We start from the raw sequence: 27,676 nt of genomic DNA on the forward strand, positions 1-27,676 counted from the left end.
GTTTTCACCAGGACTGTTCATAAACTTAGAAATATAATAAAAGCACTTAACCCTGCAAACCAATAGGCTGAGGCAAAAAGAATGTATGAAGCAATTAAGTGCAACTACTAATAGAAGTCTCAGCTGAAGAAGTACCAACTTGAGAAAAATGATTTATATACCATGTCAAATGAAAAGTTAAACATGTACTGCCATCTCTTAAAAAATTCTATTAGAGAACAACTGAACTAAATCACCTCTTCTTAAATAAGGGAAAAATGAAGTCTAAAAAGCACAAAGGGCTTCTTCAGAATTACCTATTGCTGGAACACAATTTCACTCTGCCTTACTTCCTCACCCTACCCCTTCCTTCCCCTATCCAAAAATATATGGTTGATTCTCGACTTACTCTTAAAGGAAAAAAACAATCTTAGCACTACCTCTCCCCTCCAACCATTAGTGAAATTCTATTTCTCATTTGGCATCAGCAAAAGTGTTTAAAGAGTAGGCTGTAAAATGCCACATTTTTTTCATTGCCTACTCACTCCTTAAGCCCTCTAAATCTAGTTTCTAGTCATGTATTCATTGAAACAAAAATGAACTTTGGACTGAAACTGATACCTTACGCAAAAAAACTAAGTATTTTCTCCTATTTTTTTCCAACAAAATTTAAGTGAGGAAACAATAAATAATAAGAAATTTTTTCATCACCCAGATTTTTTAAATGAATATTGTCATGCTGTCACCTATAGCATTAATGAAATAAAAGCCTTCAGAATACGGAAGGATGCTTATAACTCAACAGTAAAAAGACAAAAGAACTTCATTTTAAAATGGGCAAAAGATTTTAATATTTTCCAAAGAACTATACAAATGTTCAAGAACCACAAGAAAAAAAAACTGCTCAAAATCATTAGTTATTAGGGAAATGCATTAAAACCACAAGAAGACACCAATTCACAATCATTAAGATGATTAAAATCAAAAAGGCAGTAACAAGTGTCAGTGAGGATGTGGAAAAGTAAGAACCCTGAGCCACTACTACTGGGGCAGTAAAACAACGTGAGAATCCCTTTGAACAAAAAGTTTGGCAGTTCCTAAAAATGTTAAAGGACAGACAGCTCCACACCAAGGTATATACCCAAGAGTAATGAAACTTGTGTTTACACAAAAACTATACAGAAATGTTCATAGCTATCTTATTTGGAACAGCTAAATATTGGAAATAACACAATGTCCATCAATTGGATAAATGCACAAACAAAATATAGCACATATCCATACAATGTATTATTCTCTCATAAAAATGGAATAAAGTACTGATACATGTGACAACATGGATGAACTTTGAAAAACATTATGCTAAGAGAAAAGAAGCCAGTCACAAAAAGACTGAACGTTGTATGATTCCATTTATATGAAACATCCAGACTAGGCAAATACATATAGAGAGTAGATCAGTGTTTATAGAAGGTATGAGGAGTAAATGGAGAGTAAATACTAATGCTTTCTTTTTGAGAGGTGACAAAAATGTTCTGGAACTAGATAGTGGTAATGGTTGCTTTAACTCTGTGAAAAGACTAAAATCACTAATTTCTATTCTTTAAAAAAAGGTGACTTTATGGTATTCAAATTACCTCAATAAAGGTATTTAATAATTAAGAACCTTATTACATAACTAAAGTTACATGAACCATGACCCTCACACTAGTCTCACTGCACCTCCCCCCAATCATGCCTTGATTTTTCAGTTCAGAATGCATCCCGCTCTTTTGTTACACATTTATAAGCCCTTTTATATCTGAACAATCTTTAGCACTATTTTATCTTTTTAATTTACATAAATGGCATCACATTATACATACTATTACGCTTCCTGATATTCCCACCAAAAATTATGCTACAGAAAAATATTCATGTGGGTATTTATAGACCTCAAGTTGTACATATCTGTATACACAAAAATTTCTCTAAGACAAGTGTCAACTAACTACAGCACACAAGTCAAATTCCAATCACTGTTTTTATACTACCTACAAGCTAAGAATAAGTTTTATACATGTACATTTACAACTGATTTGATGATTGCAAACACTAAGTTAGCTGAAACTCCAATTAGGTGAAATGCTATCCCAAGAAAAAGAATTTCCTTCTCCTCATTAGTAAAACTATATTACAAAAACAGAGTCCTATCCTGCATTTTTAATTCTGTCAACTCAAACGCATGGAAAGTTGTTCTCTTATTATTTAAGTACCTATTCAACATCCTAAATTTTGCCTCATAGCCCACAAAGCCTAAAATAGTATCTTAACCTTCAAAGAAAAGTCTGCTGGCCACTACTATAGTATATATATTGAAAATTGGAATGGATGTGTGTTTTCAAGTTTATTAAATCCTGCAAAATCCAAATGATACCAATCATATATCTATCAACCATATATGAAAGCACAATTCCTTGAAATCTCCAGGGAAAGCTCTTTACTTGATGTCAAATATTCCCAAATCCAACAAAATCAAAGGGTTTTGATCCTACTAGAACCTTCTTGATCTCTCTGAAGCATCTGCCATACCTGATCCTTATGAGTAACAAAGCCTTATGTGTCTGTGTGTGTTAGTCACTCAGTAGTGTCCGACTCTTTGCCACCCTCTGCGAAAAGGCCTTAAATTTATGTATTTTTCTATAATTTACAGAATGCTTTCACTAATTTATTTTTTATGTGCTTCAAAACTCAGGTGTCTTGCAGTGTCTTAGCTACTTGATTCCATACATATTCAAAGATGGGTTTAGCATTTCAATAAAGAGGACTTGATAAGACATATGAAAGTTCCACCTGTATGTTTCCTTCCATGCAAACTCTCTCAATTAATAAATGTCATTACATGAAGGGGGAAGAATAAACTATCCTGTCAAACAGTCAATACACCCACATTTACATATACAGATTAAAACTTAAGCATGAGTATTTAATTGAAAATCAGAGTTTTAACATGCCAAACACATGAAATAGACATTTAAATCCTTCACTGTAGTATTTTAAGACTGTAATAGTGAAAATTAACCTTTGAAAACTTCCTCAAAGGTTATAGTAATCATCCCAAAGTAACATGAACTGCTATAAACTTTACAACAAATTGGTATTTTTAGCCAGTTCCAAACAGTCATAAAACTAAAAGTCTCTACCAAATCCTTCAAGTTTTAAAACATACTAAGTCACTGAAGAAGCAGCGGAAATGCAATTAAATTTTTTTAAATGCAATCAAATTGTCAAGATTCAAGGCTTTATTTTTTAAGAGTATTCAAAATTCTTAACACCAATGAAAAGTTTTTCTACATATACTATGCCCAACACTAATGTCCTGAGATATTTAACTTATTCATTACAGCTGGAGTCAAGCTAACTAAAATATAAACGACAACTAGATACAAACGGAGTGAAGACCTTTTCCCAAAACATAATTTTATCTGGACTACACTTTAATTTTTACAGTTCCCTGGAAGTTCAAGTGAGCATTTAATATATTACCAATGACTTTTATGTCAGCATGAATGACAATCATACTGGTGACCAACAGCTTTGGAGATGATTTTCCTTGAGGATGGGGCATGCCTAACGCATTTTTAATGCTAAGTGTCTGCAATACAGAAAGAACTCAGCATTTACTAAATGAATGAACCCCATGTAAGTTTAATACCTTGGAAAGAACTGCCAAAATTGCACTTGCTTTGATAAAACAGGCAGATATTCTTAACAAAATAATCTGATATTCAAGTTGTGCCAATATACCTCAGTGTATTAATTTTAGGAATAAATGAAAAAGTACAAGTACAATATATTCTCTACGTATATAACTTTCAAAAATATCTTCTACTACTCTACATATGACATAAAACACTTGTAATAGATCATTACAACAATGGGCCCTAAAGAATCATACTATCCTGTGTTTACACCTCTTTGAAACATAATACTGTCAACTCCTCCATCAAGGGAGAATTTCTTTCTCCATCATATTAAAAATCAGCTTTCCATAGACATCTAAAAAACATGTTTTCCCATTATACATGGTTTGAAAACAGTCAAGTCTTACTGTCTTAAATTTAAATATGCCTGTAGGTGATACAAAACTAGTATCTTTAAATTGGTTTCTCTTTATAAAGACACAGATATTTAAGAACTTTAAAACATCAAACTATCAAGCATGAACCAATAAAGTCATGTCTATTATTGCAGTCCTCTAATTTTCATACTTTACAAAAAATTTAGTGCATTTTTAGTACTTATTCTTGAATTAAACTTGGCAAAGTTTCCTTTAGTCCATAAAACAAATTAATTAGGTATATGTTATCTCTACTTACATTACACATGTCTGTTTGCTTAGTAAAAACACTTATTACTCAAAATTTGAGTTTACCTATTTGTAAGTACCTATGCTATGAAAGTGCTACACTCTGTCAGCAAATTTAGAAAACTCAGCAGTGGCCACAAACTGGAAAAAGTCAGTTTTCATTCCAATCCCAAAGAAAGGCAATCCCAAAGAATGCTCAAACGACTACACAAGTGCATTCATCTCACACGCTACTAAAGCAATACTGAAAATTCTCCAAGCCATACTTCAACAATACATGAACCGTGAACTTCCAGATGTTCAAGCTGGTTTTAGAAAAGGCAGAGGAACCAGAGATCAAATTGCCAACATCCACTGGATCATCAAAAAAGCAAGAGAGTTCTAGAAAAACATCTATTTCTGCTTTACTGACTATGCTAAATAAAGCCTTTGACTGTGTGGATCACAATAAACTGAGGAAAATTCTGAAAGAGATGGGAATACCAGACCACCTGACCTGCATCTTGAGAAACCTGTATGCAGGTCAGGAAGCAACAGTTAGAACTGGACATGGAACAACAGACTGGTTCCAAATAAGAAAAGGAGTACGTCAAGGCTGTATATTGTCACCCTGCTTTTTTAACTTATATGCAGAGTACATCATGAGAAACACTGAGCTGGAAGAAGCACAAGCTGGAATCAAGGTTTCCAGGAGAAATATCAACAACCTCAGATATTCAGATGATACCTCACTTATAGTAGAAAGTGAAGAAGAACTAAAGACCCTCTTGATGAAAGTGAAAGAGGAGAGTGAAAAAGTTGGCTTAAAGCTCAACATTCAGAAAACTAAGATCATGGCATCTGGTCTCATCACTGCATGGCAAATAGATGGAGAAACAGTGGAAACAGTGTCAGACTTTATTTTCGGGGGTTCCAAAATCACTGCAGATGGTGATGGCAGCCATGAAATTAAAAGACACTTACTCCTTGGAAGGAAAGTTATGACCAACCTAGACAGCATATTAAAAAGCAGAGACATTACTTTGTCAACAAAGGTCTGTATAGTCAAGGTTATGGTTTCTTCAGTGGTCATGTATGGATATGAGAGTTGGACTACAAAGAAAGCTGAGCATCAAAGAATTGATGCTTTTGAACTGTGGTTTTGGAGAAGACTCTTGAGAGTCCCTTGGACTGCAAGGAGATCCAACCAGTCCATCCTGAAGGAGATCAGTCCTAGATGTTCATTGGAAGGACTGATGTTGAAGCTGAAACTCCAGTACTTTGGCCACCTGATGTGGAGAGCTGACTCATTTGAAAAGACCCAGATGTTGGGAAAGATTGAAAGGAGGAGGAGAAGGGGACGACGGAGGATGAGATGGTTAGATGGCATCACCAACTCAATGGACATGACTTTGGGTAAACTCCGAGAGTTGGTGATGGACAGGGAGGCCTGGCGTGCTGTGGATCACGGGGTCGCAAAGAGTTGGACACAACTGAGCAACTGAACTGACAGACTGATACTGGCATGTATTACTTATTTATTTAAAAATAAAAGAGAGAGAGAGATGGAAGAGCTGAACAAAGTCTCCAACAATTTACATAACTTGATGTAAAGGGCTTCCCTGGTAGCTCAGCCGGTAAAGAATCCACCTGCAATGCAGGAGACCCCAGTTCCACTCCTGGGTCGGGAAGATCCGCTGGAGAAGGGATAGGCTACTCACTCCAGTCTTCTTGGGCTTCCATGGTGGCTTACCTGGTAAACAATCCGCTTGCAATGCGGGAGACCTGGGTTCAATCCCTGGTTTGGGAAAATCCCCTGGAGAAGGGAATGGCTACCCACTCCAGTATTCTGGCCTGGAGAAGTCCATGGACTATATAGTCCATGGGGTCACAAAGAGTCAGACACGACTGAGCGACTTTCACAACTTGATTTAAAGTAATAAACTTTTTCTTTGCATTAAGAAATTAAGATGGATTGAATAACAGGAAAATGACTAAAAACAAACCTGTTATACCCACTTTGCAAAACACTATCTCACATAAATATTCCCTTAAAAGAAATTATTAATTTTTTAAAACATCCTTAGTTTTAAAATTTCTCATTGCTTATAATCAATGATAAATACAATCTTCAAAAGTTTTAATTACCATTATCTTATAAATACCAAGCTATTAACACCAAATAATTGAAGAAATCTTTAATGCAGGGACATCTTTATTTTTATGTTAATTATACTGAATAATGAATATATATATATATATATCTTATTTAAATCTCATCTAATATGGTACTAATTCTGTAAAATTACAACTCCAAAAAAAAAAAAAGATTTGATTCTCCCAAAGCAAACAACACATTAATACACAAGAAGATTCACTTTTCATACCTTAAGGTAGCAATGTGCATAGCAATAATGAAGCAGATTATCAGAAGGCTGAGTAAGGCTGCTGACCACATGCACCAACTGTTCAGCATACATCGGCACAGAATGTTCCAGATTAATTTTATCCACCAGTATCTGAACAGAAGGCAAAGGCCGAAGAGACTGGAAGTTTGTAGTATTCATGAAGTTACTTGAGTTCTGGAAAATAATAATGATCACTTTATATTTCCAGAGAGGTAACTGGTATGTCATGTCCTCTTAGAGACACTTCAGGGTGACACATAATGTAGTGACATCAAATTATCCTAGAAACAATGCCTTCCTGTAGGACTCTCTTACCATAACCAAACACCTTCTATTTTTAAGTACTCAATTTGTGCCAATATTTAAGAAAAAGAAAAAAAGACTTCAAAGAAGTCCTATTTACTGCAGAACTATCAATGCCCTTTTTAGCTAGAGCTTTTTATTTTTTCAGTCAACTAGAATACTGAAACTGAATGCCTCAGTACATTGAAAGTATTTTCTTGACCAATACAGTATACTAACGCATATATATGGAATTTAAAAAGATGGTAATGATAACCCTATATGCAAAACAGAAAAAGAGACACAGATGTACAGAACAGACTTTGGGACTCTGTGGGAGAAGGCGAGGGTGGGATGTTCAGAGAGAACGGCATTGAAACATGTATACTATCAAGGGTGAAACAGATCACCAGACCAGGGTGATATTACTAAAATATAGGAGCCCCTGGTGGCTCAGACAGTAAAGAGTCTGCCTGCAGTGTGGGACACCAGGGTTTGATCCCTGGGTCGGGAAGATCTCCTGGAGAAGGAAATGGGAACCCACTCCACTATTCTTGCCTTCGTCCTCCTCCATGGACGGAGGAGCCTGACAGGCTACAGTCCATGGGGTCACAGAGAGTCGGACACGACTGAGCCACTTCACTTTCACTGAGATATAATATACAGTAAAGCATAGAAATTTTAAACATACAGCTCAACAAATTTCCATGTGTGTTATCACCACACATTTCAAGCACACTAGTAGGGCCCCACCAGGGGTGGCCAATATTCTCACCTTGATCATCACAGATTAGTTCTGTTCGTCAACTTCACTTGAACAGAATCACACATAAGTATATACTTATGTCTACTTCTTTCATTCAACATATCATCTGATAATTATCTATTGTTCACTCTGAGTCAACACTTATCATATGGAATGACTATTTTTATCTCTACTCATAACTCTTGTCTTAAACTCTACATTTTCTGATTCTAAAATAGTCATTCATCACTTCTCAGCCTTTTTGGCTAAGATCAAATGTGAAATAGTCATTCTATCCTTCCTTTGATTAGCAATTAAATGGTGTATCTTTTTTCATCCTCTTTTTTCTAGCTTGTGTTACTGGTCTCAGTTCCAGAATTTCACTTTGTTCTTTTTTTAATAGAGTGAAATCTTTTGAACTCTAGAATTCTAGTTTTTTGTTTCTTTCTTCAACTTATTAATCACAGTTACTTTAAAATTCATGTCTATACTAACATATTTTAATTTTTCTCCACTAAAATTTTCCCAGATGATCTCTTTATCCAGAAACACAATGAATAAATTACCAGTGGCTAATAGAGACCAAATACACAAAATGAAATTAATGCATCTTAATTCTTTGCCATACCTCCACAAGCTCTTTTTATTTAAAGTTAGGACAATTTTTATTTCTGTAATCAGTATATCACCATGAAAAGAAATACATCCCCCAAAATAATAAATTAAAAATAACAGATAATACCTTATATGTATATAGCAGACTCAGAAAGCAATTCATTGGTTATGTACCTAAAATATTAAGCATCTAATAAGTGTTAACAAACAGTAATAATCATTGGGATCCTACTATGTGCAAAATGGTTCAGACACATTATCTCACTGAATATTCTAAATCATTCTAGGAGCTAAGTACTTTGGGGGAACTGTTAAGTGCCAGCACTCTGGCAATCTTAAAATCCATGTAGACCACAAAGTAAGGCTTAAACCACAACAGACCTAATGGCAGAGCATCCTGTGATATTATCAAAACAGGGGAAAATATAACTGCTAAAAGATCATTTCTCGCTCAATTTCTCATCTTGAGAAATGCTGCTACAGGCAATTTTCTCAATAGCATCCCTCATTCAGGGGGCTTTCGATCTTTCAGAGTACACTGTAAGGCTATATAACTGCTTGGCTGCAGCATGGAACCGAATCCCTGTCAACAGGGTACCCTACCATGTGTGCTGCAGGTCAGGTGGTACCCTAGATTCAGGGTTGTCCTGAAAGGGACAAGATGAGCTGACACGATTACTGATTTGCTTTTGCTGTCTATGTAAGTAATTAACTATCTGAATCTATCTGGGACTTTTTGCTTCTTTACTGGATGACCAACAGCCAAAATGAAAACTTAGAATTTTCTTTTGTTTCTCAGAAAAGGAAAACAAGGCTTAGAGATCAGATATAAAGCAAAGTGCTGAAAGGTGTCGTAGCTTATACATGGTCTGATATCTAGGCCCATGTACTTCAACATTTCTTCATAGAGCTTTGGCTTGAGGTTAACCCATTTAATTATTCATATGTTGTTGTTGTTCAGTCTCTAAGTCATGTCCAACTCTTTGTGATCTCATGGACTGCAGCATGCCAGGCTTCCGTGTCCTTCCCTGTCTTCCTATCTCCTGGAGTTTGCTAAAATTCATGTCCATTGAGTCACTGCTATCTAACCATCTCATCTTACTTTCTAAGAATTAACAATCATAGTTACATTGCTTAACATCATCATGGATAACTGTATAAAAGATACACTCTTACACAATTTACTCTTACAATATCATAGGACCAATATGCATATATGAGAAAACAAGTAGTGAATATCAAAGTATACCTTTTCCCCCATAATAACAGGTAGCAAATGATCCAGCAAATTGAATTCAGCCATGAAAATTGTGAAGGTACATTTGAGGAGAGTAACACTTGTATGTCGAGTAGGAATATATTCCTCCAAAGATGCCACTTCCTCAGGATTCAGCATTGTTTCACTTTCATCTTTAATATCTAAAGTGAAATAATAAAAATTCAATGAAAAATTATTTTTAAATAATTTTCTTAGTTAACTAAAAAATTAATTAGTTCTCCAAATTTGAAGGTCAAATTCTTTTTCAACAAGGAAGCAGCTGTAAAATAGTGCTTCCTTTAACAAGAATAAATTACTTTGCTCTAGAAAATGTATGCCTTTGCTATATAAGAATGTATGTTTTATATTTTTAAATATGTTAAATATTTTAAAGATATTCTTAATCTGTCATTAAAAGAACAATAGCTTCCTTTCATAAAAATACCACTGAAGTTAATATCAATTCAAGCCAATAGACTAGGAGAAAATACTTGTCACAGACAGATACATAGACAGACATAGGTATCTCCACAAAGGATTTGTACCTGCAATGTATTAAAAAATTTACAACCACCTAGAAATCAAAAGTAAATGAATAATCCAATGGAAAATAGGCAAAAAAGCCTTGAACAAACAAAAGATAACATATTCAAATGGCAAAAGTTACATCAAAAGCTAGTTAACATCATTAAGATACCAGATAACCACAAATAATATAACAATGTGGTAGCACTACACATCCACTGGAAAAGCTAAAATGAAAAAGACTAAGAATACAAAAGTTGGTAAGTATGCACCAGCAAACTTTTTCCATAAAGAGCCACAAAGAAAATACTTTAGGTTTCGTGTGTTAGTTTGTCACAATTATTCACTTCTGCCACTGAAGTAAAAAAGCAGCCAAACAAAGCATAACTGAATGAGTATGACTATGTTCCAATAAAATTTTATCTATAAAAAATGAAAATTAGATTTCATATAGTTTTCATGTGTCACAAAACATCAACCTTATTTGTATTTTTCCAATATTTGAAATGCAAAATCCATTATCAACTGATGAGCTGTACAAAAAGAGGCAGTAAGTCATAACTGACCAAACCCCTGATCAACAGCAACTAAACTTCTACAGTGCTAATAGACATACACTTGGGAAATTAGTTTGGAAATATATACTAAAGGTAACATATATAATCACTTTACCTTAGTGATTCTACTCTTAAATTCCCAAGAGAAATGAATACATATGTTTATCAAAAGGGATGTACTAGAATGTTGGCAGCATCACTATTATAATAACCAAAAACTAGAAACTAACCAAAACATCATCATCAGTAAAATGGCTAAGTAAGTTATGGTATATTCACAAAATGGGATTCTAAAAGGAAAAGAGAATAAATACCATAAACATAATGTAAACTAAAGTCAATGACAAATGAGTATACACTGTGTGCTTACATTTACATGAGCTCTAAAATATGCCACAAGATATACAGGCTCCAGTGGTTAAGAATCTGCCTGCCAACGCAGGGAGCATGGGTTCAGTCTCTGGTCTGGGAAGATCCCACACGACAAGTAGAAACTAAACCAGTGTGCCGCAATTACTAAAGCCTGTATGTCTAGAGCCTGTGCTCCAAAACCAGAGGCCACTGCAGTCAGATGCCTGCACACCACAATGAAGAACAGCCCTGCTCGCCGCAAGCAGAGAAAGCCAAGTGCAGCAATATGGACCCACTACAGTAAAAAATAAATAAAATGTAAAAAAAATTTTTTTAATAAAATATGCCACATTAAATCTAGGATGTTATAAGTATGGAGAGTGGTTACCCTTGGGGGTCAGAGTAATAATCAAAAGAAGGCAAGAAGGAATATTCTGGAGTGCTGGTAAGGTTCCATATCCTGAACAGTTAATCATATAGATGTGGTTAAGTTTACAACAGTGACAAAATTTTATCCTTAGATTTTTGTGTCCTTTCCAGTACATATATTACACTTCAAGGAAATAACTAATGTAAAAAAAAGAATGGAGGAGAACTGCTAATTACTCAGAAAAAGAACTGCATGAATAAAGTCATTTAGCAGCAGTTTCTTTACATATGTCATATTTCTGAAATGATAAACTGCTTCAAATAATTCATTTTACATAAACATGTATATGCACGTACATGTGTGTATGTGTGTGTGTAGCATAAGCCAACTGTGGAAGAGAATTCAAATGGCTTTTAACCAAAAAAAAAAAAATCTGAATTTTAACTCAAGTGTATGGACTCCTTCTAGAGAACATATTTTCCAGACTACCTGGATGCCAGGTACAAGGACACACTACTAAGTCTGGGTCAATAAAATGACTGTGCCGTGTCATTAAATGAAACTACATACCTACCATTTTCTCTTACGCTACCTGCTACTGATTAAAATTAGACATTGTAATGCTGAGTCAACACTGAGCATACAAATGAGGTACCTCAGATGGCAGGAAAACAAGATAGAAGGAATTCTGGGTCTACGACAACATCATGAAACAGAGTCACCCTAGTCTCCCGAATTACGTACCAGTGTTGGCTTTAACGTGATAAAAATTATTATATACTGTTTTTTGTGTGAATATTAGCTTTCATTTCCCTGGGATAAATGCCCAGGAATGCAGTTGCTGGCTACATGGCAGCTGTATGATAAGTTTTTTAAAAAATCTGTCAAACCGTTCTTAGAAGTGGCTGTACCATCTTACATTCTTAGCAGCAATGAATCAGTAATCTAGACTCCCTCATATCTTCCACAAAATGTGGTGTTGACACCGTTTTCTATACATACTATCCTCAGTTCAGTTCAGTCATTCAAGGAGTGTCCAACTCTTTGAGACCCTATCCACTGCGGCATGCCAGGCTTCCCTGTCCATAATCAGCACCGGAGCTTGCTCAAACTCATGTTCATAGAGGCAGTGATGCCATCCAACCATATCATCCTCTGTCATCCCCTTCTCCACCTGCCTTCAATCTTTCCCAGGATCAGGGTCTTTTCTTATAAGTCAGCTCTTCCCATCAGGTGGTCAAAGTATTGGAGCATCGGCATCAGTCCTTCCAATGAATATTCAGGACTGATTTCCTTTAGGATGGACTGGTTGGATCTCTTTGAAGTCCAAGGGACTCTCAAGAGTCTTCTTTAGTACCACAATTCAAAAGCATCAATACTTTCGCTTTCGGCCTTCTTTATGGTCCAATTCTCACATTCACGCCTCACTAGAGAAAAAAACAGCTCTGAATACAGGGACCACTGTCAGCAAAGTAATGTCTCTGCTTTGCAATATACTGTCTAGGTTGATCAGAGCTTTTCTTCCAAAGAGAAAGTGTCTTTTAATTTTATGGCTGCAGTCACCATCCGCAGCTAATTTCGGAGCCCAAAAAAATAAAAGTTGTCACTGTTTCCATGGTTTCCCCACCAACTTGCCACAAAGTGATGGGACCGGATGCTATGATCCTCATTTTTTGAACGTTGACTTTTAAGCCAGCTTTTTACTCTCCTCTCACTTTCATCAAGAGGCTCTTTAGCTCCTCTTCACTTCCTCCCTTAAGGATGCTGTCACCTGCATATCTGAGATTATTGATATTACTTCCAGCAATCTTGATTCCATCTTGTGCTTCACCCAGCCAAGAATTTCACATGATGTACTCTGCAAAGAACTTAAATAAACAGGGTGGAAAATATACGGCCTAGACAGTCTCACTTTCCAATTTGTAATCAGTCCATTGTTCCATGTCCCATTCTAATGGTCGCTTCTTCACCTGCATACAGATTTATTAAGGGCAAGTAAGGTGGTGTGGTATTCCCATCTCGTGAAGAATTTTCCACAATTTGTTGTGATCCAATCAGTCAAAGGCTTCAGTGTAGTCAATGAAGCAGATGCTTTCCTGGAGTTCTCTTTTCTATAATCCAACAGATGTTGGCAATTTGATCTTTGGTTCCTCTGCCTTTACTATTTACAGCTTGAACATCTGGAAGTTCTCTGTGCATGTACTGTTGAAGCCCAGTCTTCAACACAGTTGAGCATTACTGTGAGTGTGAGATGAGTGCAATTGTGCAATAGTTTGAACACTCTTTGGCACTGCCTTTCTCTGGGATTGGAATGAAAATTGACCTTTAACAGTCCTGTGGCCACTACCAAGTTTCCTAAATCTGTTGGCACATGGAGTGCAACACTTTAACAGCATGATATTTTACCATTTTAAATAGCTCAGCTGCAACTCTATCACCTCCACTAGCTTTGTACATAGTGATGCTTCCTAAGGTCCACTTGACTTCACACTGAAAGGTGTCTGGATCTAGGTGAGTGATCACACCATCGTGCTTATCTGGGTCATTAAGACCTATTTTCATATAGTTCTTCTATGTATTCCTGCCACCTCTTCTTAATATCTTCTGCTTCTGTTAGGCCCACCTGTTTCTGTCCTTTATTGTGCCCATCTCTGCATGAAATGTTCTCTTGGTGTGTCTGCATTTCTTGAAGAGATCTCTAGTCTTTCCCATTCTATTGTTGTCCTCTATTTCTTTGCACTGATCACTCAGAAAGCTTTTCTTATTACTCCTTGCCATTCTTTGGAACTCTGCATTCAGATGCGTGTATCCTTCCATTTCTCCTTTGCCTTTGGCTTCTCTTCTTTTCTATGTTATTTGTAAGACTTCCTCAGACAACCAGTTTGCCTGTTTGGATTTATTTTTCTTGGGGATGGTTCTGATCACCACCTCCTGTACAATATTATGAACCTCCATCCACAGTTCTTCAGGCACTCTATCAGATCCAATCCCTTTAATCTCCTTGTCACTTCATACGGTACACTGTACTGTACAAATTACAGTACATTCACCATTTGATTTAGGTCATACTTGAATGGTCAAGTGGTTTTCCCGACTTTCTTCAATTTAAGTTGGAATTTGGCAATAAGGAGTTCATGATCTGAGCCACAATCAGCTCCAGGTCTTGCATTTGCTGACTGTATAGAGCTTCTCCATCTTCCACTGCAAAGAATATAATCAATCTGATTTAGGTATTGACCATCTGGTGATATCCATGTGCAGAGTCATCTCTTACGTTGTTGGAAGAGGGTGTTTCCTATGATCAGTTCATTCTCTTGGCAAAACTCTTCACTTTGTACTTCAAGCCCAAACTTGCCTTTACTCCCGGTATCTCTTGACTTCCTACTTTTGCATTCCAGTTTCCTATGACAAAAAGGACATATCTTTTTGGTGTTAGTTCTAAAATGTCTTGTAGGTCTTCAAAGAACCATTCAACTTCAGCTTCATCAGGACTAGTGGTTGGGCACAGACCTGGATGACTGGGGCACTGAACGGTTTACCATCCAAGCACTCATCAGAATGCCTGGCAGAGCACACACTGAAACGAGCTGCAAGAAATGAGTTCAGGAACAGACCAGGCATTCACGGCAGTGCTCCGTGATTTCACAGGCACTAACCTTTGGATGTAGGTCCGATCAGCTCTTGTTTTAAATACATCATTCGTATTTATGTGTGTGTGTGTCTGAGTCACTCAGTCATGTACGACTCTTTGTGACCCCATGGACTATAGCCCACCAGGCTCCTCTGTCCATGGAATTCTTCAGGCAAGAATACTGGAGTGGGTTGCCATTTCCTTCTCCAGGGGATCGTCCAGACCCAGAAATCAAACCCAGGTCTCCTATATTGCAGGTGAGATGCTTCACCATCTGAGCTACTAGGGAAGCATCATTCAAATCAACTTGCAAGAGGCTCAAAATTAAGTGAAAACAAACCTGGTTTTAGTCTACTGTATGGTTCGTATTCATGTTCCAAGGCACAAACCACCATTTTTAAAATTCTGTGTACTGCACTGCTATCCAAGCGAAAATCAAGAGGACCTATAACAAGGCTTTTGGTAGACTTTTCCTGAACTGTTCCCAGATCTTCACTCTTTCCTGAAGAAAAGTCTTGTTGATTTGCAGAACCTACAAGAAGCCAAAATTCATATTAATATTCTAAGCACCAATCAGATATATCAAGTACGTATTTTAATATTACTCTTATCTTTTCAGCTTAGACCTTAATGCCTTAAGAACAATTCTATATCAGGTAGATACACGGAACCCTGCTGATCTATTTTTCTTTATGCAGATGAGATGTTATTAACAAAAAAACCAGGTACTTTAAAAAACAACTATTCTTGTTATCTATTTAATGTTTTAATATCTGCTATAAAACTAAAATGGTCATTCTTGAAAAATTATTCTCTAACATTTAATTGACCTATACCCACTAATTCTGCATACAATACTATTAGGTGGACTGGGAAGTCAGACTCTAGAAGAAGTTGCATTTTACTACTATTTTATCTTAGAAGTTTCACTGAAAAATTGATTACTTAAGACTACAAGTTAAAAGGTGACTTGAGAGTTTTATAATTACCATGGAAATTAACAACAGGTATTACCCACTTTGAACTTTTTCCAGAATAAAATCACTATGGTTATGCTCCAAGGGTGAAAGCCAACTTCCTCAATCCCTTATCTGCCCATATATGAAAGAGGAACCAAGATTTTCTTTAAAATCTTGGTTCTACCTATAGGTATTTCTTTTTATCCAGTATGTCCACACCTACATTAAATATTTGGTTTTAATATATAAATTCACTATTTTAAGTGATAACATAAAGTAAATTTCAATTGACTCATATTGATTCAAACAAAAACAGGTAAGCAAAACTTTCTAGTATTTTACTATTTTTAAAGACAAAAATTCTTCATCCACGTACACTTTTTAATAACTTTTTCAAAAATACATTTCCTTCATTTCAGAAAAAAGGAGTCCAGTTCAATCTCTAGTTTCAGTACCACAGACAAAAATAATTATATCTATTATTCATATATCCTTAACAAGATGACTATATACAAACATAAATGTCACAAATAAAACATACGAAGTTAATCTTAAAATATATTTTATGATACACATAAATAATATTGAATCACATTATATATTAGGTTTAAATAACATTATCATTAACATAAAAAAAATCACTTTCCATAGCTAAACCAGGTATTTCTAGAGTTACCTGTCAAGATGAGGCAACTAGAAGATAAGCGGAAGGACTCTTGCTGCAAATCAAAACATTCAAAACCAAGGAAAATATCCTGCCTTTGAGTCCTACAGGAGCTACTAGGCGTCTTTTAAAAAATGTCACTTCCTAAGACGACCTTTCTTTTAGACATCAGATTGTCTCTAAAACAATGAAGTCTAGAGGATTCCATGTTTTTTTTCAGTTAATGCAATTTGATTATAATGCAGTTTAAATTTAGATGCCAGTCATTTATCTAAAAGGTAAAACTGTAACTGACTTCTAGCTGCATCTTTTCAGCAAGGTATTTTACCCATGCCCACCCTCGATATGTTTGGTAACTCCAGCCCCCTGAATATTCAGCTATTCTTATTAAGATTAAAGATAATATCCAGTTAGCCTAAGGATAATGAAGGACGTGCCAGTCTGTCCAGGACAGCCAAAGGCAACAGAACCTGCACTGCCCACGCTGCCCATACGTTTATACCTATCAAGAGAAAATTACTCCTCTTCCAATCAGAAGAGGAACTGGCAAGCTACCAAAGTAGCCACTGCACTAGGAACTCCACTTCCATTCTTCAGGAGTATATACATATATATCCCTCCTTTCTATGTATGGCTTCTTTCACTAGAAATTAACCTGCTTTCTTTTCCAACTAGTTCCCTATAAAGTTTACTTGTATTTAACTTAAAACTTAAGAGCTTAAGTCTCTGTATAAAACTATAACTTTAAAGAAAAAAAGTAGCTCTTAACACAGGAACTAGGAAAATTAAGGAACTAGAAAATTAAGCCTTAAATACAATAATTGAGGAAACAAGAACCCTTCTACTCCAACATTCCCCCAAATTAACATTAACACTCTCCCAAGGCACCCAGATTCTAAAGGGCAATGCAGCACGATCCCTCTCTTTCATAGTTTTCCATAATCCAATAACTAGAGTCAGTTTTATCTGTATGTCTCTAAAACATTCCTGTTGTATTCTACATTTTCATCTACCTACTTTAGGTCCATAAAAAGATTTGGAATAACTTCTTAAATAAAAAAAGACTAAAACTATTTAAAAAAGCATTTAAAGTAAATTAACAAGAAATAGTTTCTCAAACATTGAGTACTTCCACGTAGCATAAAAAATAATTGTCAGAATACTTATTAATATCAAACAGTAGCACAAGGAAAATTTATTACCTTAATTTTTCTTTATGTCATTTTATACTGTGGATAAACTACTACTACATCATTCATTACAAAAATAAATAATACGAGCTCCTTTTCTTACTCTGCATTTACTAATGTTTACAATTGAGTAACTACTACCATGAACTTAGGGTACACCAATCAAATCTGCTTTCCAAGTTTCAGAATCCACTACAAACTTTGTAAAATTGTTAGTTTAATAGGCATTTAGATATCTAAGATAAAATTCAGGGCATTTTTTTATAATTTGGACTATTAGTTCAGTCACTCCGTTGTATCCGACACATTGCGACCCCATGGACTGCAGCACACCAGGCTTCCCTGTCCTTCACCAACTTGCAGAGCATACTCAAACTCATGTCTATTGAGTTGGTGATGCCATCCAACCATCTCGTTCTCTGTCATCCCCTTCTACTCCCACCTTCAATCTTTCCAAGCATTTTTTGATAATTTGGACTATCAGTTCAATCACTCCATCATGTTCGATGATTTGCGACCCCATGGAATACAGCACACCAGGCTGCCCTGTCCTTCACCAACTCCCAGAGCTTACTCAAACTCATGTCCATCGACTTGGTGATGCCATCCAACCATCTCATCCTTTGTCTTCCCCTTCTACTCCCACCTTCAATCTTCCAAGCATCAAGGTCTTCTCCAGTAAGTCAGATATTCGCACAGGTTGCCAAAGTATTGGGAGTTTCAGCATCACAATCAGTCCTTCCAACGAATATTCAGGACCGATTTCCTTTAGGATGGACTGCTTGGATCTCCTTGCAGTCCAAGGGACTCTCAAGAGCTTTTTCCAGCACAACAGTTCAAAAGCATCAATTCTTCGGCGCTCAGCTTTCTTTGTATTCCATCTCTAACATCCACACATGACTACTGAAAAAACCGCAGCTTTAACTGGACAGATGTTTGTTGGCAAAATAATATCTCTGCTTTTTAATAGGCTGCCTAGGTTGGTTACAGCTTTTCATCTAAGTAGCAAACACCTTTTAATTTCATGTCTGCAGTCACCACCTGCAGTAATTTTGGAGCCCCCCAAAAAATAGTCTCCCTTCGTTTCCACTGTTTCTCCATCTACTTGCCATGAAGTGTAAAGTCTCCCTTTGTTTCTACTGTATCTCCATCTATTTGCCATGAAGTGAAGGGACCGGATGCCACTTTCTTATTTTTTTGAATGTTGAGTTTTAAGCCAGCTTTTTCAATCTCCTCTTATACTTTCATCAAGAGGCTCTTTAGTTCTTCTTCACTTTCTGCGATAACAGTGGTGTCATCTGCATATCTGAGGTTATTTTTCAGAAATATCTGAGGATATTTCTCCTGGAAACCTTGATTCTAGCTTGTGCTTCATCCAGCCCGGCATTTCGCATGATGTACTCTGCATAAAAGTTAAACAAGCAGGGTAAAAATATACAGCCTTGACTTCCTCCTTTCCTGATTTGGAACCAGTCTGTTGTTCCACGTCCAGTTCTAACTGTTGCTTCTTGACGTGCATAGAGATTTCTCAGGAGGCAGGTCAGATGGTCTGGTATTCCCATCTCTTTCAGAATTTTCAGTTTGTTGTGATCCACACAGTCAAAGGTGTTAGTGTACTCCATAAAGCAGAAGTAGATGTTTCTGGGAACTCTCTTGCTTTTTCGATGATCCAACGAATGTTGGCAATTTTTTTGTCTCTGGTTCCTCTCCCTTTTCTAAAACCAGCTTGAACATCTGGAAGTTCTCGGTTCATGTCTGTTGAAGGCTAGTTTGGAGAATTTTGAGCATTACTTTATTAGCGTGTGAGATGAATGCAATTGTGAGATAGTTTGAACATTCTTTGGCATTGCCTTTCTTTGGGACTGGAATGAAAACTGACCTTTTCCAGTGCTGTAACCACTGCTGAGTTTTCCAAATTGGCTGGAATATTGAGTGCACTACTTTAACAGCATGAATTTTTATGGTTTGAAAGAGCTCAACTAAATTTCATCTCCTCCACTAGCTTTGTATGTAGTGATGATTCCTAAGGCCCACTTGACTTTGCATCCCAGGAGGTCTGGCTCTAGGTGAGTTATCACACAATCATGGTTATCTGGGTCATGAAGATCTTTTTTGCATAGTTGTTCTGTGTATTCTTGACACTTTTTCTTAATATCTTCTGCTTCTGTTACGTCCATACCACTTCTGTCCTTTATCAAACCCATCTTTATATGAAATGTTCGCTTGGTATCTCTAATTTTCTTGAAGAGATCTCCAGTCTTTCCCATTCTGTTGTTGCCCTCTATTCCTTTGCACTGATCACTGAGGAAGGCTTTCTTATCTCTCCTTGACATTCTTTGGAACTCTGCATTCAGATGTGTGTATCTTTCCATTTCTCGTTTGCCTTTCACTTTTCTTTTCTCAGCTATTTGTAAGGCCTCCTCGGACAGCCATTTTCCCTTTTTGCATTTGTTTCTTGGGGATGGCCTTGATCACTGCCTCCTGTACAGTGTCACAAACCTCCATCCACACTTCTTCAGGCACTCTATCAGATCTAATCCCTTGAATCTATTTCTCACTTCCACTGTATAAATGTAAAGGATTTGATTTAAGTCCTACCTGAATGACCTACTGGTTTTCCCTACTTACCTCAATTTATGTCTGAATGTGGCAATAAGGAGTTCATGATCTGAGTCACAGTCAGCTCCCAGTCTTACTTTTCTGGACTGTATAGAGCTTCTCCATCTTTGCAAAGAATATAATCAGATTTCCCTATTGACCATCTGATGAAATCCATGTGTAGAGTCTTCTCTTGTCTTGTTGGAAGAGGGTGTTTGCTCTGACCAGTGCGTTCTCTTGGCAAAACTCTGTTAGGCATTGCCCTGGTCCATTCTGTACTCCAAGTCTTCTATGCTTGAAGACCTACAAGACCTTTTAGAACTAACACCCAAAAAAGATGTCATTTTCATGATAGGGGACTAGAATGCAAAAGTAGGAAGTCAAGAAACACCTGGAGTAAGAGGCAAATTTGGCCTTGCAGAATGGAATGAAGCAGGGCAAAGGCTAATAGAGTTTCGCCAAGAGAACACACTGGTCATAGCAAACATCCTCTTCCAACAACACAAGAGAAGACTCTGCACATGGACATCAACAGATGGTCAACACCAAAATCAGATTGATTATACTCTGCATTGGAAGATGGAGAAGCTCTATACAGTCAGCAAAAACAAGACCAAAAGCTGACTCTGGCTCAGATCACAACTTCCTTATTGCCAAATTCAGACATAAATTGAAGAAAAGTAGGGAAAACCATTAGACCATTCAGGTATGACCTAAATCAAATCCCTTATAACTATACAGTGGAACTGAGAAATAGATTTAAGGGACTAGATCTGATAGACAGAGTGCCTGATGAACTATGGACGAGAGAAGCGAAAAGAAAAGGAGAAAAGCAAAGATATATCCATTTGAATGCAGAGTTCCAAAGAACAGCAAGGAGAGATAAGAAAGCCTTCCTCAGCAATCAATGCTAAGAAATAGAGGAAAACAACAGAATGGGAAACACTAGAGATCTCTTCAAGAAAATTAGAGACATCAAGGGAACATTTCATGCAAAGATGGGTTCGATAAAGGACAGAAATGGTATAGACCTAACAGAAGCAGAAGATATTAAGAAGAGGTGGCAAGAATACACAGAAGACTTTACAAAAAATATCTTCACGACCCAGATTATAACGATGGTGTGATCACTCACAGAGAGCCAGACATCCTGGAATGTGAAGTCAAGTGGCCCTTAGGAAGCATCACTACGAGCATAGCTAGTGGAGGTGATGGAATTCCACTTGAGCTATTTCAAATCCTGAAAGATGATGCTGTGAAGGTGCTGCACTGAATATGCCAGCAAATTTGAGAAACTCAGCCGTGGCCACAGGACTGGAAAAGGTCAGTTTTCATTCCAATCCCAAAGACATCGAAAAAGCAAGAGAGTTCTAGAAAAACATCTATTTCTGCTTTATTGATTATGCTAAATAAAGCCTTTGACTGTGTGGATCACAATAAACTGAAGAAAATTCTGAAAGAGATGGGAATACCAGACCACCTGACCTACCTCTTGAGAAACCTGTATGCAGGTCAGGAAGCAACAGTTAGAACTGGACATGGAACAACAGACTGGTTCCAAATAGGAAAAGGAGTACGTCAAGGCTGTATATTGTCACCCTGTTTGTTTAACTTATATGCAAGAGTACATCATGAGAAACACTGAGCTGGAAGAAGCACAAGCTGGAATCAAGATTGCTGGGAGAAATATCAATAACCTCAGATATGCAGATGACACCACCCTTATGGCAGAAAGTGAAGAGGAACTAAAAAGCCTGTTGATAAAAGTGAAAGAGGAGAGTGAAAAAGTTGGCTTAAAGCTTAACATTCACAAAACGAAGATCATGGCATCTGGTCCCATCACTTCAGGGCAAACAGATGGGGAAACAGTGGAAACAGTGTCAGACTCCAAAATCACCGCAGATGGTGACTGCAGCCATGAAATTACAAGACGCTTACTCCTTGGAAGGAACATTATGACCAACCTAGATAGCATATTAAAAAGCATAGACATTACTTTGCCAACAAAGGTCTATCTAGTCAAGGCTATGGTTTTTCCAGTGGTCATGTATGGATGTGAGAGTTGGACTATAAAGAGGGCTGAGCACCGAAAAATTGATGCTTTTCAACTGTGGTGGTAGAGAAGACTCTTGAGAGTCCCTTGGACTGGAAGGAGATCCAATCAGTCCATCCTAAAGGAGATCTTCTCAATCCAGGGATTGAACCTAGGTCTCCTGCATTGCAGGCAGATTCTTTACCATCTGAGCCACATGGGAAGCCAAATTTGAACTATAGAAACAAATAAATGTCAAATCACAACAAACCAAGAATTTTAAATAAAATATTTCTTTGAAGAATTCAAAATTAACCTCTTGATAATTCAAAATATTTTCCTTAGGTTTATAAATACCAAAAATTCCACAAATTTCCTGTTTCAAGTAATCCAAGAAAGAAGAAAATCTGATCAGAGCAGTGACAAAAGCAAGCTGTAGAGTTAAATTAACTGGGTTCAAATCCCACATATACACTGTGTGATCTTGGCCAAGTTATGAAATCTGTATATAGGACTTGCCGTTTCCTCATCTGGAAAATGGGAATATTGTTATCTACCTTACAGGATTAAAGATTAAATAAGCTAATATATGTAAAACACCTAGAACAGTGCCTTCCATTTAAAACCATTCAACAAATACTAGCTATTTTCTATATTATAAATGAATATAGATTCACAATGAGAAAAAAAAAACATAGGAAAGCAGCTACCAAAAAGCAGGCAACGAAAAAATGAACAGATTGTTGGGTGAATGAAAGAATGTATTTTTAATGTACATGTGACATTCACAAGTTAAATCAGCAGTGGATTTTTATTATTTTTCTGGAAAAAATTATCTGCTCACACACCTGAGAAAGTATCCATGTAAGGAGTAAACCAAAATGGTGACCACCAATCTCAAAACAGCAGTTTCCTACAGTGAGGGAAGGAGACTTGATGGAAAAGGAACACACAGTGGGCTAGCAATGTTGACATCATCCTGTTATTCGACTTATGTGGGAAATACACAGGTGCTTATATTTCTTTGCTATTCTGTACACAAACGTACAGAACCTTGTTTGTATGTTATGATCTAACATTTTGTTTAAAAAGTTAAAGATTAAGATATACAACAATGCATATTATTCACAGCAATTAAGTGTATGAAAAATTCAAGTTAACAAACTACCAGCATGTCAGTCAGAAATAAATATGCACCCTAGGTAAATATAAAATTATGTGTCAATCTTGTAAAAATTTTAAAAACAAATATACACAAAAAACAAAATTTTCAGTGTGAGGTTTCCTTTACGTGAAAGGCAGACTACTTCAAGCTTCGTCTCCTCAGAAAATACCAAAGAGACAGCACCTGCAGAAGACACCATACTAAACAAGAAGAAACCTACCAGCTTACTTTTGGCAACTACAACACAATAAAAATTTGCAAAGCTCTCAGAACAGGACTTTGGAATTGCACTTTCATATACAATTATCCCTTGTTTTCAAAAGTTAGCTTTAGGCCATTTTTCTTTTACGGAAAATCTACATTAATACCTGTTCCCCTAATCAAAAGAAATGTAAAAAGAATTTTTACTTTTACATAAAAAGGTGAAAACAGCATTCACCACTTGTCTCACAGTGAAGCATTTCACAGGCGGCCCCAGCATAGAGAGGGGGCTCCAGCAAGTTCCTTCCCCAGGAACTACATTCAGGATCTCAGGGTCAAGCTGCCCTAGCTGTGAACAGTGTCTGTGAACATCTGAGCTTTATCTTCATTTATTTCATGCATTTATTAACAAGGTCTGCACTAAGGTAACTGCTTCCTCATTTTATACCATTTCGGATTACCAGCGGTTCCATACCAGTGCTGCAGTAGGAGAAACCTGAAACATCTCTACCAGTGTCCACAGGTACCTCAAAACACATCTTTTCCTCCAAAAATCTTCCTTTTTTGTCTCTATCTTCTGTAATGATTATCACTATCTATCAAGTAACTCAAGACCCAAACTGGATCAACTATTTGAATTTTATTTTTAAATAAAGCAATGCATAGGCAGTAAGGATTTTAAGCACAGAATTAAACCAGTCTGATTGGAGTATGGATCATAGGAGGGCAAGAGTAGAAAGAGAAAGCCAGTGAAAAAACTACTAGAATCTAGAGATGATAAAAGACTGGATGAGAGCATTAATGGTGGACCTTAAGAAAAGATAAGATTCAAGACAGATTCTACAGATAAGATGTGATGAAATGTTCTGAAGGGTTGGATGCTAGGAGAGAAAGTGTGATGGATGATTCACAGATTTCTGGCTTGCACAACCAGAAGAGAGCAAGTAAATATTCCAATAAGAAAACCATGAAAATGGGTTTCCCAGGTGGCACACTGGTAAAGAATCTGCCTGCCAATGCAGGGGACACAAGAGATGTGGGTTCAATCCCTGGGTTGGAATGATCTCCTAGAGTAGGAAATGGCAACCCACTCCACTATTCTTGACTGGAAAGTTCCACAGACAGAGCCTGGAGGGCTACAATCCATAGGGTCACAAAGAGTCAGACACAACTAAGCATACAAGAGCAACATAATCATGAAAATAGGAGAAAAGTAGAAGGTGGATATGTGTGTGTATGTTAGTCACTCAATCATGTCCAACTCAAGATCCCATTGACTGTGGTCATGAGGGTATCAATGATTCAATTATCACATTCGATTCTGAGATACGTATGAGACCCAGAAGTGAAAGTGTCAATTGTGCATGGCATATATTTAATTCTACATTTTAAAAAGTATGGACCAAACATACAAATATGGGCTTCAACAACATATAGAAGGTACCCAAATCCATGAAAAAGAATAAGATTATTTCAGGAAGAGTTTAGGGAAAGAAGTGAATCCAAGATTTAACCAATGAGAACACTGACATTTAGAAATCCATTTTGAAATTAAGAAGCAGAAAATCACTGCTCTTGCCTTCTGTTTTCATCTAACAAACTATAACAATCCTTCAAGATCAACTCCCCTCTGTGAAGTCTTCAACACCACAGACAAGGTAATCCCTTTCTCACCTGGACCTCTTCTAGCTGTCTGTTTATATTACTATCTCTAACATGCTGTATTCAAATCACTTATTTAAGTGTATAAATACTATTTATTGCTTTCCTGAGAAATGCCTTGCTCTTTTTTGTATTCACAATATCTAATTCATCATCTAACACAAACAGATCATGTATTAAAATATGAAAAATTAACAAAACATGGTGACCCTATTTTGACTAAGTTTTCAATATGAAAAAGAATCAGAATAAGCACAACACAGTGTAGTTAAATTCCCGAAATCATCTGATTGTTAATATAATGAATGAAACATAAGACTGTGTCCATAATTTCTAGAAAAATATATTTCTACTTTTTTGTTTGAAACAACAAGCTCTTTTTTTCTTCCATTTATTTTTATTAGTTGGAAGCTAATTACTTTACAATATTGTTGTGGTTTTTGCCATACATTAACATGAATCAGCCACAGATTTACATGTGGTCCCCATCCCGATCCCCCCTCATGCCTCCCTCTCCATCCCATCCCTCTGGGTCTTCCCAGTGCACCAGCCCTAAGCACCTGTCTCATGCATCCAACCTGGGCTAGTGATCTGTTTCACCCTTGATAGTATACTTGTTTCAATGCTATTCTCTCAGAACATCCCACCCTCGCCTTCTCCCACAGAGTCCAAAAGTCTGTTCTGTACATCTGTGTCTCTTTTTCTGTTTTGCATATAGGGTTATCATTGCCATCTTCCTAAATTCCATATATATATGTTAGTATACTGTATTGGTCTTTATCTTTCTGGCCTACTTCATTCTGTATAATGGGCTCCAGTTTCATCCATCTCATTAGAACTGATTCAAATGAATTCTTTTTAATGGCTGAGTAATATTCCATTGTGTATATATGTACCATAGCTTCCTTATCCATTCATCTGCTGATGGGCATCTAGGTTGCTTCCATGTCCTGGCTATTATAGACAATGACAAGCTCTTTTTGTAATAAAAGGATCTAAATAACCTCCAAAATGTATTTAAATACAGAAAAGGAAATGTTCATGCTCTTTGACAACATGAAATTTGATCTATCGAAATTTTTAACATGTGGTACATATTACAAACTAATTCTAGTTTGGATGGCATCACCAACTCAATGGACATGAGTTTGGGTAAACTCCGGGAGTTGGTGATGGTCAGGGAGGCCTGGCGTGCTGCAATTCATGGGGTTGCAAAGAGTCGGACACGACTGAGCGACTAAACTGAATATAAAATATAGTATTTTCAATCAGCTACACAAAGAAAGGACTAAAAATGTTAAGAATCTAAGACAATTCTAACATGACATTAAATTATTCCCCAGAGTAACAAAACATAACTCTGATGTTACAGAATGCAATCAATCCAGGACCAATTGACGCTAAAGAAGTCCTATTTTTGTTGTTCAAGCAAAGCCAAACATAAAGGAAAGAAACCAGTACCTTTGCCAGTGGTGTTCTCCATTGTATACAGGTAATCCATATAAAATGCCCCAAACCTTTGCATTCCAGCTATCTCAGTATATGTCTCCTGCCAACAAAGCAAAGCGAACAGAACACACATTGTATAGAACAGATTCCTGGGTTAAAAACCTGACATGTCAAGAATCAGACATATATCCTTATGGAGAATATGTACCAACTCAAAAGATTACCAAAACAGAAGGAAGAACAGAGTTTACCCAAAGAATTTACTTCTAAAAAAGGCAGTATTACCTCTACTATGGACGACACAAAAGGACATCTATAATTCTACTAGACAATTTCACCACTTTGTCAAAAATGTTGGTTAATGAATACCTACAATGGAATAGGACAGTATGGTCTTAACCTTTATCACCGTCACAAAACTGTCTAATATAAACTCTCAAATACAGTCAATCATTAATATTTTAGTACACTTATATGAAACAGTTCAAACACTAAAAAATACTAAAATATCTTTAAATGTATATTAATTATGCAGGTCAAAATTAAATTCTTTATTTCAACTATAAAATTAACTCTGTAGGAGCAGTGTAAATCACTAAGCCTATTAAAATAACTTTCAGTACATTTTTTGAATTTTAAATTTATTCCATAAAAAGTACATTAATATAATCTTATATGAAAAATTCAAATAAGACTAAGACAAACATA

At 36.5% G+C, this 27,676-nt stretch overlaps 1 protein-coding gene across 11 annotated transcripts in view; it reads right to left on the bottom strand.

Moving 5' to 3' along the window:
* VPS13B (vacuolar protein sorting 13 homolog B) overlaps positions 1–27,676 on the bottom strand; it is a 780,541-nt gene that overhangs the window by 672,956 nt on the left and 79,909 nt on the right. For all 11 annotated transcript variants that reach the window (XM_070477337.1, XM_070477338.1, XM_020914637.2 and 8 more), the window contains 4 exons: positions 26,981–27,068; positions 15,389–15,580; positions 9,606–9,775; positions 6,694–6,888 (listed from right to left, as the gene is read on the bottom strand). In XM_070477337.1, the coding sequence (XP_070333438.1) occupies positions 6,694–6,888; positions 9,606–9,775; positions 15,389–15,580; positions 26,981–27,068 (645 nt within the window). The remainder of the gene's footprint in view (positions 1–6,693; positions 6,889–9,605; positions 9,776–15,388; positions 15,581–26,980; positions 27,069–27,676) is intronic.

The sequence above is a fragment of the Odocoileus virginianus genome, chromosome 15 (genome assembly GCF_023699985.2).
Source record: "Odocoileus virginianus isolate 20LAN1187 ecotype Illinois chromosome 15, Ovbor_1.2, whole genome shotgun sequence".
NCBI classification, from domain to species: Eukaryota; Metazoa; Chordata; class Mammalia; order Artiodactyla; family Cervidae; genus Odocoileus; species Odocoileus virginianus.